The 15,806-nt window shown below is 48.1% G+C and overlaps 1 protein-coding gene across 1 annotated transcript in view; it reads left to right on the top strand.

Annotated features, from left to right (window-relative positions):
• The window catches only part of ATIC (5-aminoimidazole-4-carboxamide ribonucleotide formyltransferase/IMP cyclohydrolase), a 20,106-nt gene extending 4,300 nt beyond the window's left edge, over positions 1–15,806 (top strand). The window contains exons 5-16 of the mRNA XM_074548034.1: positions 934–1,022; positions 2,225–2,376; positions 2,509–2,665; positions 3,812–3,937; positions 4,030–4,137; positions 5,279–5,364; positions 6,481–6,570; positions 7,685–7,813; positions 9,074–9,166; positions 13,389–13,571; positions 14,851–15,006; positions 15,516–15,806. Of these exons, the coding sequence (XP_074404135.1) occupies positions 934–1,022; positions 2,225–2,376; positions 2,509–2,665; positions 3,812–3,937; positions 4,030–4,137; positions 5,279–5,364; positions 6,481–6,570; positions 7,685–7,813; positions 9,074–9,166; positions 13,389–13,571; positions 14,851–15,006; positions 15,516–15,635 (1,489 nt within the window). The 3' untranslated portion in view covers positions 15,636–15,806. The remainder of the gene's footprint in view (positions 1–933; positions 1,023–2,224; positions 2,377–2,508; positions 2,666–3,811; positions 3,938–4,029; positions 4,138–5,278; positions 5,365–6,480; positions 6,571–7,684; positions 7,814–9,073; positions 9,167–13,388; positions 13,572–14,850; positions 15,007–15,515) is intronic.

The following is a 15,806-nucleotide window of genomic DNA, read 5'->3' as shown; positions in this document are numbered from 1 at the left end:
AGACATGGGGGGGTTCTGAAATCCATACTGGAAGCTTCTCATCCCTTCTACTGGAGTTCACAGGGAGTGGGAACAAAGGAATGTTGTGAGTTGGACACAAGGGTACTCATCACAGCAGTTCTGTGCCATGCTGAGCATGCCTTGGAGTTCTGTACCTTCATGTGCACAGATCAAGAGAGTAAATTAATTCTCTTGGATTAAAAACCCTGCTTGTGAAGGGCAGAACAAATTCCTCCTCTCCCTGCAGTTCCTGTGGCTCTGGTAGGATGGGACAGGCAAGTTATTATTACATCATGCTTGCTGGAATACAGACCTGCTTCTAGATCAGATGGAAAAACTAATTCCAGTAAGGTCCAGTCTTAGCTTGAGAGGGAAAAGTCGATTTTCTCCTCCACTTTCATGTGCAACAGAAGCTTTATGGCATTTGGGCTGCACACTCAGGTTTCATATATTGTTGATATTTTAAAAGTCCACAAGGTGACATGTAGGTCATTTTCTGCTCTTGGAAACGTTGTGGAAAATTAGATTGTACTTTGTTTGCAATGGATCTTTCTTGGGTGCTTACACTCTTTGGAGAACTGGTGGATGCCCATTCTCAGTATTGCTGAGAACCCATTTTGAAGTCCTTTCAAATGGCTCAGGTTGGGCACCAAAATCACTAAACATTTATATTCAGGCACATGTATTTAAAGAAGCTTTTCCTTCAATCTGGTTGCTGCAAGCTGTGGCTCTGACACTGTTTGATACACAGAATTCAGCTGAATGTTTTAAAGCACTGTACCATCGCTTGCCCTTGGGCTGAGCACCACTCTTGGCCACAGGATTTTATCTGACAGACAAGACCATGAAATCACTGGTGATATCTTGTGCTTGCCAAGCCCAGTTTGGCACTTTGATTTCTTGCTGAGTAACCCAGTTTTCCTCAATTCTCAGAGTTGTAGTGTGCAACCTGTACCCCTTTGTGAAGACCGTGTCTTCTCCTGGTGTGACTGTCCAGGATGCAGTGGAAAAGATTGATATTGGTAAGTTGAAGGGAAAGAAAGTAAAGAAGGGAAAGTCTGCTTTCCAGACAGACTCTATGCTTCTCAACTCTGAGTGGTCTCAGCTCTTCTCTTTTTGTTTGATGTTCTTTGCACACCTGTAAAGGGAGTCTGCTCAGGAGCTGCAAGGAGCAGGCTGAAGGCATAGCTGGGTGAGCCTCGTTGCTTTGAAGCAATTAAAGCGTCCATAACAGGCTGGCAAGGCATGCCCTGCCCTAAAAAAGGAGCCTGAGGGCTGTGCTAGGAAAGGCCAGGTGGCCCATGCTTCCTGCTGAAACACAAAGAACAGACTAAACCTCTTTTACAGCCTGACAGTGTAATAGAAATTGAAAAAAAACATGAGCTTTGGAGAGCAGAGCTGAGGCACTGGAAGTGCTCTGAGGATGAGTGAGAACTTCACTGCAGGAAGCCATTAGAAGGGAAGGGGTTGGTCTGAACATGTGGGAGAGTGCTCAGGACCTGAGCTGGGAAGCATGGACACCTGCTTTGGACATCAGCATGTTTTCTCCTGCTGCCAGTTATTAACCCCAAAGGCTTGCTGTGCCTTCACTGCAGCATCTCTGCTTGGCAGCCTGTGAACAGCACAGGCACAGTTCTGTGCCTTGTGCTGGGATGGGGATTGGATTTTCTTGCAGTAGTTTAGTCCAAATGATGCCCAGCAGAGCTCTCTATTAAATGTTTTATGGAGTAATACTTGCTCTGCATGAAGCAATGCCAGCCTCTGCTTTTCCTTTGCAGCAGCCTGGTATCTTGTGTGATTTAAAGAGTTGCAATAGCAGTGCAGTCAGACTGAAGGGAGAAGTGTGGCATTTTATCTCCCACAGAGGACCTGGGCAAGATTCATTATTATTTGCAGAGACATTTGGGAGCCTCTGTTGTGTGGCAGCGTGGAAGCAAATCTTTCTGTGTGCAGAGGATGGTGGTTAAGCCATCTTCTTTTTCTTGCCCCAGTTGCTCATCACAGCCCACATTCTGTTCGGGTGTCTGCAAGCCCAGTCAGTGTCGAGTCAAACCCACCAGCTTTGAGCATTTTGAAGAGCACTCTCACCCCTCTCTGTGCTGAAGGGAGGGACACATCTGGCACAAAGGAGCCATGGTGCAGTCCCTTCCTGTCCCTGCCTGGCCTCACCTGCTGCGGGTGCTGTGTCCAGGAGGGAAGTGCTCCATGTGCCCCTCTCTTGCAGGGGGAGTGGCCCTGCTGCGGGCAGCTGCCAAGAACCACGCCCGTGTGACAGTGCTGTGTGACCCTGCAGACTATGCTGCAGTAGCTAAAGAGATGGCAGCCTCCAGGGACAGAGACACTGCCATGGAAACCCGGCGCCTGCTGGCACTCAAGGTTGGTCACTCTTTCCTGCTGTGAAGAACCAGGCTAAACTTGTGTAGAAAGAGGTTCTGTACCCCTTTAAACGCCAAATCCTCTGTGAGGTGATGTGTCTAAGCTGACAAGTGTCCCCTGTTGTGTCCCCAGGCCTTCACCCACACTGCTCAGTACGATGCAGCCATCTCTGACTACTTCAGGAAGGAGTACAGCAAGGGGGTATCGCAGCTGCCCCTGAGGTACGGCATGAATCCTCACCAGAGTCCAGCTCAGCTCTACACCACGAGCCCCAAACTGCCCCTGACAGGTGAGACCTGGGCTCTGCTGCCCTGGAGGGGGCTCTGGGAGAGCTGGCAATGGAGGTGCTTGGACAGGCCTTGGAAACTGGAACACCATCTTGTACCTTAGTGCAGGGGATGGCCAGCAGTGTCTTCACAGCTGCTTTATTACTGAGGGGCACTAACTTTGCAGTTCAAAGTTGAGCTGTATGAGACAGAAAAGCTGCTTTGTTGAGCCCCACAAGACCAATTGCAGCTCCTTGTTCTCTGTTCCTGTAGGATTGTGTGTCCAAGGTGCTGTGAAGAGATTTATGTATTGTACTTTCTGCATGACATTAGATCCTCATTTTGCAAAGAAAAACCTCGTCATCCTTTTAAGATGCTTTTCTGCTTGCAAGTTTCTTCTTAGTATCTTCCCCAATTTTTTTTGTGTCACTATTTACTCTGCCTAGAAACCAAGAAACCAAGCTGTTTTTCCCTAGGTTTGAACTGGTTTTGTTCTTTTTTTGATCTTTCTTTGGTGGATTTGAGCAGGGGGGGTTATTACCTTGGGTTTGTAGAATACAAGTTCCACTTGAAAATTTGGGATGGGTCTGGTGTGTCTCTGTGCCATTTTACAAGGGTGTGCCACTTGCCACAGCATTGTTGTAGTGAGGGAAAGTCTGGCTGCTCTTGTTCTTAAAACTGCTTTCAATGTGTGCAGGATTGTCCTGCTGAATAAGCAGGGAAGGTTTGTGTTGCAGCATTTTCCCCATTTCAGCTCTGGGACCTCTTAGGACGCTTTTCCATTCCTGCACTGCAGGTTGATTTGCTTGCAAGTCTGCCTCCCAGAATCGCAGCAGAGCAATGCTATACTCACTCCTGCTGAATCTGGATTATTGTTGAAATGATCTTTTGTCCTCCAGTCTCCTGAAATGCTCACAGTGCTGCCATGTCAGTACAAGCAGTTCTTCTCTCCGGACCAGAGCAAAACTTTTTGAGAGCAGCCTTTTAAACGGCCTTTACTCTTGGTGTGGATTTCTGGGCACTCCACCAGTTGCTGAGGAGCCAGGGTGATTGAACAAGAACAGTTTGCAGTGATTTGAGTGCTCTCCGGGGAAACCCTTTGTGCTGGCTCTCCAGGCTCTGGGGAGAGGCTTTGCCTGCTCTAACACATCCATGTGCTGTGTTTGCAGTGGTGAATGGCTCCCCGGGCTTCATCAACCTCTGCGACGCCCTCAACGCCTGGCAGCTGGTGAAGGAGCTCAAGCAGGCGCTGGGCATCCCGGCCGCAGCCTCCTTCAAGCACGTCAGCCCCGCAGGTAGGCTGGGCTCTGCTCCCCGCCCCCGGCGTGTGGGCAGGCCCTGGGGCAGGCTCGGCAGCCCGGGTGCCCTGGCTCGTGTTTCCCACTAGGTGCTGCTGTTGGAGTTGCGCTCAGCGAGGAGGAGGCCCACGTGTGCATGGTGCACGACTTGCACAAGAGCCTGACGCCCCTGGCCTCGGCCTACGCCCGCAGCAGAGGTGAGGGCCCCAAAGAACCGCGGCAAACCTGAGCAGCATCCTCAGCTCCCGCCCTGCTCCTGCCTGGGCACCACACTCCTCCTCCACAAGGGTCTTCCTGACTGCCTATCAGTTGCTTTCCAAGAGAGCAGCTCTTGTATACGGTTTCAAAGAGCTAAAACCACTTTGGATTCTGTTCCTTGATGAATATAGAAGACCATTTAAATTTTTACACACACACACACACACACACACACATATATATATATGTATATATATGAGGATTTGACTAAAGGACCGGGATAAACAGCACTACCCAGCATTGGGCTGCTCAGGAATGTTTAACTTGAGTAGAGATGTTTCTGTCTGCTATTTGATGGGGTTTTTAAAAATGCTTTTCTACTGCAGAGCTCACTAAAAAAAGTAAACAAAACCAGCTTCCTCTGCTTAGCTGAGATATTTTGCTACATCTCTTATTTTCCACGGCATTCCTAGAAAATCTGCACAGATTACAAAGAACAAGGCAGACTTGATAAGGAGCACTTTGGCTTGGGTTCATGTTTCACAGACCACCTTTGAATGTTGCTCTCACAAAACCATTGCATGATTGCCAGAAAAATAAACCCTTAGAATGGCAGGGACAGAAGAATTGACCTTGCTGAGTAGTGGAGCATTTGTGATAGGAGTAAATTTCATCTTAGCTATGCCATTAAATAGAAAATACTTATTTTAAAACAGAAGAAGAAAAAATTTGCCACATTTCTGGATCTGCTTTCTTGCAGGAAAAGCCAGGTGGGAGCATAGCCATCTAAAAGCTTTCCTCTTTTTCCAACTGTCTCCCATCTAAAATCTTTCTGTGTGATCCTTGCCTCTCCTTGTCCTCCTGCCACCAAGGGTTCAGCTGGAGGTAGTCATTACAGAGTTAGAGCTTTGACAGAGGCAGTGAAGAAGGAAGAATATCTGAACTATGGGGATATATAAAGGTCCATGTGTTTGAGGTAGGATTTTTCATCCTTGTTGCTTTTATGGCCTCTTTTTTTTGTTATTCTTGCTGTGGGATTAAATTCCTAGCTGTCACAGCAATTGACTGGACTGTAGGAGTGGAGAGTTTTCTTTGTGTGGTGCTGAAGTGTGGCAGATGAGTGAAATGAGGATTTTTCAGGTGCTGATCGGATGTCCTCCTTTGGTGACTTCATTGCCCTGTCTGATGTCTGTGACGTGCCTACTGCCAAGATCATCTCCAGAGAGGTCAGTGACAGCAGCACATCATTCCAGGCTATCCAGGAGAATCATTGCAGATGCAGCCATGGCTCTGTGACAGCCTTTTGGTTGGAAATTGGCCCATTTTACCAGGAGGACTTTTACTGGGTCATTTGTGTCATCATCTCTGATCTGGAGTGCAGAATTTACACCAGTCTTTTGATTAAATTTTTTTTTCCCTACCAGTTATCACCTGGCTGTGTGCTGGAGCCTGTGAAACAGCAGAGTTGGCAATGCTGCTTTCCAGGAGATGATTGCAAACCTCTGGAAAGGAGCCCTGCTTAGGCTGTCACAAATATTTGGCTGAGCAGCTGTCAGGGGAGAAAAGAAGGGCTGGAATGCTGATGGCCAGCCCCTTGCCCAAGGCAGGAATTTGGAAATAGGTTGCTACCTGCCACTTACATGCAGCTCAGCCACTTCCCAGGCTGTGCTTTTTCCTTAGACTCACAGAATCTTTTAGGTTTGGAGCAGCCTGCTCTAGTCCTTTTCCACAACAGGAGGATGGAGTGACATGGCTTTTTCCAAACCAAACCATTCTGTGATTTTATGATGCCAAACAAATGAAAGAGCATATTCAGCTGGTTTGTGAGGGTAACTTTTGGTACAGTGCTGCTGAAAATTAAAAAACTCTCACCCACACTGTAAGGCACGAATGTGGAAGTCGTGTATGGCTTCATGGCACTGATGAATGTAAACTCTCAGTTTCCATGCTCTTAACAGCTCTTGTTCCAGGGTTTTTGCCTGCCCAGGAGTGTCACTGTTGAATTAAGGATTTTATTGGGTTTTAAGCCATGTTTACTGTTAGGGTTGAGAAGTGGGGATGTCATGGTCAAGCTGTTTTCCCCTGGAGGAGGATATTATTAGTTCCATTCTGATTAGAGGGATGTAGGGGTGCTTTTTACTCACTTCTGCCAAGAGCTCACAATGCTCTGCTGGTTTTTGTTTCCAGCACTGAAGCCCACACTGTAACAGTGTTTTTACTGTTGTAGGATACACTCAGACCCCAAGAGAGGTGTGTGTTCAGTGCAGGAAATGGCTGGTGCAGCTTTAGCTTAGCCCCTGTTTCATTTTTCTCCTGTGGAAGCTGAAATGTCTGTGTTGCAGGTGTCTGATGGTGTGGTGGCTCCTGGCTATGAGGAAGAAGCTCTCAAAATCCTTTCCAAAAAGAAGAATGGTGCTTACTGTGTGCTCCAGGTTTGTACCCCTGCTCCAGTCAGGGATGAAGCTGGAAACAGACACTTTGGACCTGCATGCTTGTCAAGCAATATTAACATTCTGTGCTCAAGTCAGTGTCAGGTTGCCTTCCTGGTTCCTGCAGTGATTGTTGGGATTCCAAATTCACCCAGTTTTGTTGAACATGACTCATGGATCACAGATTGCTGTCAGGGCCTATTTCTGCTGCCTCTGAGAGACAAATGAGCAGAGAACTTCACAAAAGGAAGCATCACAAAAGGAAAATCCAAGGCTTAGCTGAGGTTGCAATTGTAGTGTAGCTGCCAGGGGAGCTGGAGAAGATGGCTCAGGAGCTGCAGGCAAGAAGGAATGGAATTGCAGACAGTCTTGGCAGCTGATTACCTCCTGGAATTCAATTAACTTCTCAAGGATGAGGTCACATTGTGAAGCCTGTATCTTCAGGGCTGAATGCAGAGCAAAGCTAAGGAAGATTGGTCTGAAACATTTCAGTGAATTAGGCAAACCACATAGAGCATGTGCACCCTCCTATTTAGAGCTGGTCACCTTAGTCTGGGTTGTTTCCTGTCTGAAACCTCAGCTAGGGCTCCCAAAATTTTGAGTAAGGCCATGCATGAGTGGACCTGAGTGCAGCATCACAGTTCCAGTTAACCTGATCCCTGGGCTGGTGTAAATTAATAATTGTGCTTCCAGCTGGGGTGGAGATGTGCCCCAGGAGTGCAGCTTTGGAAAAAATCCCATTCACTGTTTTTGGATACCACAGAGGGCTGGGAGTTGTAGTTTGAGGCAGGTAGGAAGCAGCTCCAAATTCACTATTCTGGATGCCACAGAGGGCTGGGAGCTGTGGCTTGAGGCAGGTAGGAAGCAGCTCCAAATTCAGTTTTTGGATGCCACAGAGGGCTGGGAGCTGTGGCTTGAGGCAGGTAGGAAGCAGCTCCAAATTCAGTTTTTGGATGCCACAGAGGGCTGGGAGTTGTGGCTTGAGGCAGGTAGGAAGCAGCTCCAGATATTCCTGAGGAAGGCTCTGTGTGTGTGCATGTTTTCCCCTCTGTGTGAAGACTGGCAGAGTGCAGGTTTTGGTGCAGAAGTGCTTTACTGGGCTCTCTGTGGCTTTCAGATGGATCCCCAGTACGAGCCCGACGACCTGGAGGTGCGCACCCTCTACGGGCTGAACCTGATGCAGAAGAGGAACAACGCCGTCATCGACCGCTCGCTGTTCAAGAACATTGTCACCAAGAACAAAAACGTGAGTGAGGGGGATGAATGGGCTTAAACACACATGGAGTGAATGAGCTGCTGTGCCTTCATCAGGGATTTTACCACAAGAGCTCCTAAATTATTTTAGTGAGGTTTAACTGGCTCTTAGTAAACAATGCAGCAGACTTTCTGCACCTCATATACTTGAGTAAATCAAGATAGCTTTCCTTTGTTTTGATTCCTTGGATAAATAAGAGGAGCTGGAGCTTTCCCATTATCTCAGGCTACCACAATATTTGTAAATGCTCTTTGTAAACAAGAAGCTACCATGTGCAATTTTTTTATGGTGAGACAGCCATGTGCTAAGGATCCATCACAGCTCCTGACTCATTGTTTACCTCACCCTTTTGTGTGCATGGTGTTGTATAAACTCTGGCCTGGCTGCTATTGCTCAGCAATTAGAGCCCACATCACCAGAAAGTTCTCAGTGATTTCTTTGTCTCTGTTTTTTTAATGAGAATGAGATCAGACATTAATGAGCACACAATGAGTCATGGGCTCAGAAGTGAATTCAGATATTGAGGTAATAAAAATCGCTTTTCTAAATTAGGAATGGAAAACTTAAAAATAATACAGATTTTGGGAGCTGCTCTAATTGTTGTGGTCCTGGTTTTTGCCTGTGAGCACATCTGATGACAGTGAACGCAGAGGAGTTTTCAGGCTGAAGGCCAGTGATGTGTGGTGGTGTTTGCAGGGGTCTCAGGATGAGGGAACAGATGAGAATCTTGACTCCATGTTTCAGAAGGTTGATTTATAATTTTATGATATATATTATAATAAAAGAAAATGATATATTAAAACTATATTAAAGAAATAGAAGAAAGAATTTAATCAGAAGGCTTGAAAAGAATAGAAAGAATAGAATGATAAGAAAATCTTGTGACTGCTCACAGCCTTGACACAGGTGGCTGTCATTGGTCATCAAGTAAAAACAGTTTCACATGATAGGTAAACAGTTCGTTAAATCTCATTCCAAAGCAGCAAAACATGGAGAAGCTGAAGCTTCTCAGCTTCTCAAGAGAAAAGATCTTAATGAAAAGATTCTTCATAAGATATGTCAGCGACAGTGATGGAACCCACTGAGATTGAGTCTTACCCTGAGAGTTGGAAGACCAGTCATTAATGGGCTTTAATGCAAACAAAACTAGCTGGTAATTGAGCACATCAGGGTGTTCCCAGCTCCTTGTTTTGCCTGGGTGTGGGTGCAGCAGGGCTGTCAGGGGGTGCTGACAGGGGTGCTCTGTTCCAGCTGCCCGAGGCCGCAGTGCGGGACCTGATCGTGGCCAGCATCGCTGTCAAGTACACGCAGTCCAACTCGGTGTGCTACGCCAAGGATGGCCAGGTAGGAGCTGCAGCTTCCCCACCCCCTGCTCCCAGGAAAACCCTCCTGCACCTGGGCAGGGCCAGAGGAGCTGCCCTGTGCAGAGCAGCTGCTTCTCAAGAGGCTGCTTCAAAACCTTGCTGCTGTTTTTTCATGGTCGTGGCAGGGCTGACTCTTTCGTTGGTGGGGTTGGAAAAGTTCTTACATGCTTCTGCACTGTGGCCTTGAGTCATTTCTTTCTGGCTACTCTGTTCTTTCACATCATTTTTCTCATGTAGAGCCCTTAGGAAATTACAGCAGGTTTCTCAGCTGGATTCTGACTGCCCAAATGCTTCTTTGTTTTCACTTTTTTCCTTAGGAAGATGGGATATGCTTTCTTCTTCTCATCCCTCTGGGATAACAAAAATCTTCTGTTTTCTCTGATTGTATTTTTTTAAAAAGCTGATGATGGATGTTGGAATTTATAGAGGCATTATCAAATGTGTAATTGAGATTATGAATCATATGGTCACACAGTGGTTTTGGCCTAGAAAGGACCTTAAAGCTCATCCCATTCCACCCCTGCCATGGGCAGGGACACCTTCCTCTATCCCAGGTTGCTCCAAGCCTTGTCCAGCCTGGCCTGGAACAATTCCAGGGATGGGGCAGCCTCAGCTTCTCTGGTCAGCCTGTGCCAGGGCCTCACCACCCTCACAGGGAAGAATTTCTTTCTAATATCTAACCTAAACTTCTCCTTTTTCAGTTTGAATCTTGAATTTAAAAAAAAAGTCAGTTCTTTCCAAGCCATCACCAGGTGTTCAGCCTAAATAATTTATCTAAAAATTGGTGTAAAGGTATTGAAAGTTGTATTGTTACCCAGCAGATCATTCTTGTAAAGGTGCTGTTTAGTTGGCTCTTTGCTCTCCATGGAAGGTTTTCAGTAGGCCTGGATTAGTACAGAAGAAAAATACACAGAATGCTTTTGAGCTTTGGTACATCATAAATCAGCAAAATGGATCAAAGAGTGAAGCTTACAGGTAGAGACTGAGCTGCAGTGCTGGTCCTGTGCTCTGTGGTTCCTCACAAGATGTCTCTGGAGATCCAGCATTTGTCTTTTATTCTGCTTTATGTTGGGTTTCTTTTTTTGCTTTCCAAATATTCTCTGCACTCAGTAGTGTTAGATCCCATAGCCCCAGAACAAAGGTGTCCCTGGCTTTGCTCCTTTCCCCTCATCACAGCAGCAATTTCCAGTTTCCCCAGTGCTTTTGCAAGCCTGGTGCTGCAGCTGCTTGCAGAGGGTGTGTGGTAATGGATGTGCCATGTGGAAGGGAGCAGGGACAGGGAATCCCTGGGCAGGCAGGGATTCAGCTGGCTGGGCTGCAGAGTGGGCTTGCAGATTTTCATGTGGAAAATGCCCACATTTCACCTTCCACATTGCTGCTCTTCATCTGCTCCTCCAGGGTCTGATCTGGTTTGGGCTACACCTGGCAAGTCCAGCTTGCTTTCAGTCTCATTGGTTTTGGTTTTCCAGGATCTAGCAATCATGCAATGGTGGGTTTTTTTTTTGGTATTTCAGCCTCACAGCATCCCTAAGAAACGGGGATGCCATGGAAAGCTCTGGTGTGTGAGACATCAGCCCCTCCAGCAAGGTAGCTGTGTTAGTACATTCCAGCAGTGTGGAGTGGGAAGCATTCCTGGAGCTGAGTGTCACTTCATTTGCAGGAAGCCAGCTGCCACTAATTGCAATAAACACTTGCACTTGTTCTGGCTGCCTTTCAGCTTGTAGCACGTTGATTTACACTCACTTTAATGACACCATCATGTTTTAAATTAGCAATTTAAAATTATTCTTCCTTTATTCTCTGTACACTAGCATAAAACAAACCTGTTAATTTGCCTTATGCTTTCCCAGTGACTTCCCTGTTTTGTTTGTCTTCCCAATGGTCAAGTCCTTTATTAGATTTTTATATTTCCAGGTGTCTTTAGGGTTTTTGTTTTCATTCATTAGCCAGGGTAGATCTGAGTAAACCCAGAGCAGTCTGGATCATTTTGCAAGAATCCTTTGGGCATTATCCATCTCATCCACTCTGTGCTATTGCACAGCATTCCAGCTATGGAGTGTGTTTGACTCTCCTGTGAACCAAAGTGTTTCTAGTCAAGTAATTCTTAATTTTCACCCAGTCTTTTTTCTATTAAGTGATAGATTATTTTTTTTTTTTCTACTCACCCTGTGCTGCTGTCTCCTTTCACTGCTCACACTTCATAGGCTCTGCTTAAGCACTTTTGGATCCCCAGGAGATTAGGCTCTGAAAGAAACATAATTAATTTTTGTGTAGCAAAGGGGGGGGGGAATGGCTCCTTAGTGGAGGATTTTGAGCTTTTGGCTGTGTTTTTGTGGGGGAAGGGCACCATGTGGGGCAGAGAGTGATGAGGTGTAGGAAAAAGGATTTTATAAAGTGAAAAAGGCAGGGAATTGGTACAGGCCAGTGTGAGGGGAGATGCAGGTACAAGTCTCAAGGTTGTGTTATCAAGCAGAAAAGCTAAAACCTCCTGATTTCCCTTCTTTAGACCAGAAATTCCAGGCTGGATTGAGGAAATCTTCCCCAGAAATGTTCCATCAAAACCTGTGCTTTTAAAAAAGGCAAAACAATGGCTTGAACCAGTGTTACAGATGAACCTCTGCAGATGTGGGGATGCTTGTGAGGAATTTACAGGCTACATCCCTTTGATCAGCTGAAGTACAAAGTCCCTGCCATTTTGGAGTTGTTGAATACAAGCCAAAATTTAGTTACTGATCTCTTGATAAAATTTAGGTCACAGAAAAAGTGAAATATTTTGAGTGGCTCACAGAGGAAAGGAAAAGGCTTTTTTAGAAAGGTTCTGGGATGCTGACAGGTAGCAGGAGTTATTCCTGCTAATTCCATCACAGGAGTGCCAGGCACAGCTCACAAGGACTTGATGGAGACTGAGACACCATTCTGGCTGGGAAAGGACACAGGACATCCCAAGCATTAGAAACCTGGGGATGTTCCATGGGATTTTGGCCCCAGCTCCTCTGGGTCCAGGCTCCCTTGGAAATGGAAGGGGGTGGGTTGAGAGCAGAGGCTGGACATCAGCAGTGTTTGTCAGGGGCAAGGTGCCACTGCACTGTAAGAAACTTTGTGTCTGTCCAGTGTTTGTGGTACCAGCAATATCCCTGTGGTTTATTACACACTGGTGACTTCAGTTATGGCTGAGCAGATTATATCTGATAGCAGCCCAAGCTTCCCAAACCTTTCATTTGCTCCTTGGGGGAACAGGATCCAGCAGAATGTTTTATGCTTCTGGTAAGAGGTGAAGTCACCGTGTCTTGATGAATGGGAAGACAAGTGAGTCATTCCTTTGAGGGCAGCCTGCAGCTTATGGCTTTACCATCTGTCCCAGGCTGAGCTGGGAGCTCTGAGGCACTGGCCAGCACCTCAAGCCTCAGCATCATGTCTCTGGAGAACAGTCTGGGGAACAGCTCAGCTGTGGCTGAGCAGGAAATGATGGGAGAGACTTGTTTCCTGTCAGATCTCCAGACTGGAATGGCAGCAGTTCTCCATAGGACCCACAGGATGGACAGAAGTTTCCAGCCCAAGTCTGACATCCCTGGTGGCTGGGTCTGGCTGCAGGAGCTGAGCCAGTGCTGTATTTTCATAGCAGCTTCCTTGAGATAAAACCACTGTGTGGATTTTGCTTATCTGCTAGAGATCAAGCACAAGTGCTGTTAAATGGGGTTAGCAGCAGCCATTTCAGAAAGCCTGGATTCTGGCAGATGGCAGCACAGGAGATGTGTGGTAGAGAATCCATGGATGTAACAGTGCCACTGACCAGCATTCCTGAGTGAGCAGTGGGTTTACTGCCTTAGCAGCCAGACAAACTGTCCCTCATCACTGCACCTCTCAGCTGATGTGGTTAAGCTGTGTGTCTAAGCAGAGAGATGTTGGGATGTGTGTGACCTGGGCTCAGGCATTAACACTGACCAGAAGAGGCAGTGTCAGTCTCCTGAGGTCAAAGCTTTGATGGCCGGAGCTGTGTTATTTAGAAGACTGAAAGCACATCAGTGTTTGAGGGTGACTGTCAGCTCCAAAGAGCTGTACAAGTCAGCAGTGCAGACAGCTGGCCCTGTAACCAATTCACAGGATCAGGAATGCAGGCATTCCCCCACTCCTCACCCACCCCTTCCCTGGCTGGGTGAGAGCAGCTGAACTGGGGGAGCTCTGACGGCTGTGCTGTGCTGCAGGTGATCGGGATCGGCGCGGGGCAGCAGTCCCGCATCCACTGCACGCGCCTGGCGGGGGACAAGGCCAACAACTGGTGGCTGCGGCACCACCCGCGCGTGCTGGCCATGAGGTTCAAGGCCGGCGTCAAGAGGGCCGAGATCTCCAACGCCATCGACCAGTACGTCACCGACACCATCGGAGAGGTGAGGGCACCACAGCCCCTGCCACGCCAGCCCCTTGTGCCAGTTGTGCCTGCTGGGGGTTGGAATGGGTGACTCCAGGGCTGGGGTATCCTGGGCACAGGATGGTGATCCATCCCCCAAGGTCATGTACTGCATCCTGGGCACAGGGTGGTGATCCATCCCCCAAGGTCATTTACTGCATCCTGGGCACAGGATGGTGATCCATCCCCAAGGTCATTCACTGCATCCCAGGCACAGGGTGGTGATCCATCTCCCAAGGTCATTTACTGCATCCTGGGCACAGGATGGTGATCCATCCCCAAGGTCATTTACTGCATCCTGGGCACAGGGTGGTGATCCATCCCCCAAGGTCATGTACTGCATCCCGAGTACAGGGTGGTGATCCATCCCCCAAGGTCATTCACTGCATCCCAGGCACAGGATGGTGATCCATCCCCCAAGGTCATTTACTGCACCTACAGCACAGGGTGGAGATCCATCCCCCAAGGTCATTCACTGCATCCTGGGCACAGGGTGGTGATCCATCCCCCAAGGTCATTCACTGCATCCTGGGCACAGGATGGTGATCCATCTCCCAAGGTCATTCACTGGCCCCATGGCAAAGTCTCCTCATTTGCCTCTTCCATACTGCACCCACAGCCCTGGTGCCCCACTGAGCACCTTGGCTTCACCTCCTGGCTGTTCCCAGCAGTGAGGATGGGTTAAAGCTCCAGCTCATGGTCCAGTTCTCCCTGCCCTGTCACTGGCTTCTCCTCACACTGAGCTGTTGGTTTGTGTGGCACTTTGGATTCTCAGAATCCAGATTCTGACCTTCCCGTTACAGGCCATAGTGAGACAACAACATAGTATGTCCTTTTTAAGTATCAAAAGCCAAGAGCTGGATTAGGGACCTTGTGAATCACCTTGTGAGCAGTTGCTTGTTTAAAGGGGTAAGAACTGGATCAGTTGCTGTTTCAGAAGGTGAATCATAAACTGAGCTGCTGTTAAGTCATCTACCAGATGCCTGCTGGCATTTATGGAGCAGCACACTGCAGGCAGAGGAAATTCAGGAGGGAGAGAAGGAATCCCTCAGGTCCTGTGGTGAGGAGAGGGAAGGAGTTAAAAGGATGCAGAAATAACTGATGGTGGTGATGTGTTTAAACCCTGTGGTATGAAGTTCCCAGCAGCAGAGTCATGGAGCAGAAATCCTGGGATCAGAGGGAGGCCATCACTCATTCCCCTGGCAGGGAACAGGGGGAGCTGTGTGCTCTGGGGCTGAGCTGGTTTCTCATGCCTGCAGGATGAGGACCTGGTGAAGTGGCAGGCCCTGTTTGAAGAGGTGCCCAAGCAGCTGACAGAAGCAGAGAAGAAGCAGTGGATTGCCAAACTCTCTGCTGTGTCCCTCAGCTCCGATGCCTTCTTCCCTTTTAGGGATAACGTCGACAGAGCCAAGCGGGTAAGGCTGGGGTTGGCTCCAGGAGGCTGGGGATGGCTCCAGGAGGCTGAGGGTGGTTCCAGGAGGCTGGGGTTGGCACCAGGGGCGTGAGGTGGCTCCAGGAGGCTGGGGGTGGCTCCAGAGGAATGGTTGTGCAGCCCAAGCTTGTCCTTTTCATTCTGTGTGCACTGCTGAGCAAAATCCCTGCACTAGGACAGCAGATCCTGGGAAGGATGTTCCTGGTGGTTACAGCTCTCACATGGACAGTAATTATCCAGGCATTGCTCAGTTTGTTGATTTGGGATGAATAGAGGATTAAAGTTTATTAAGCCACTTAGGAATATCAAGCCAAGGCCTGTCGCTTCCAGAGGAACCATTTTAGGTTCTCTCTGAGCAGCAGAGAGAACTTCCTGCTCCCTTAAGGAGCATCTTTGGGACTGGAAGCCTTTTTTAGTGGGATGTGGATAAAAAACTGAGACTGCCAGCTCATTCTGAGGGGGATTTTGTGTTTCCATCCCCTGTATGTGCAGAGTGGAGTTCAGTTCATCGCTGCCCCGTCAGGCTCGGCTAACGACGACGTCGTGATCGAGGCCTGCAACGAGCTGGGGATCACCCTCATCCACACCAACCTCCGTCTGTTCCACCACTGAGCCCTCTCTGGGCACGGCCTCACCAGCAGCCACGTGGCACTGCTGTCCTGGGAGGCTCCTGCAGCCTGGGAAGGGGCCTTTCCCCTTGTTCAAGGAGAAGGGAGAGGTACAACTTGGCTTCCAGTGTAGAAAATCAGTGACTTTTGCAAATAAACGTACAGTTGTTAGCTA

This window comes from Zonotrichia albicollis, chromosome 10 (genome assembly GCF_047830755.1).
Source record: "Zonotrichia albicollis isolate bZonAlb1 chromosome 10, bZonAlb1.hap1, whole genome shotgun sequence".
Classification (NCBI taxonomy): domain Eukaryota; kingdom Metazoa; phylum Chordata; class Aves; order Passeriformes; family Passerellidae; genus Zonotrichia; species Zonotrichia albicollis.
Note: the sequence above shows the minus strand (reverse complement) of the source record. Positions and strands in the feature narration are given on the sequence as shown.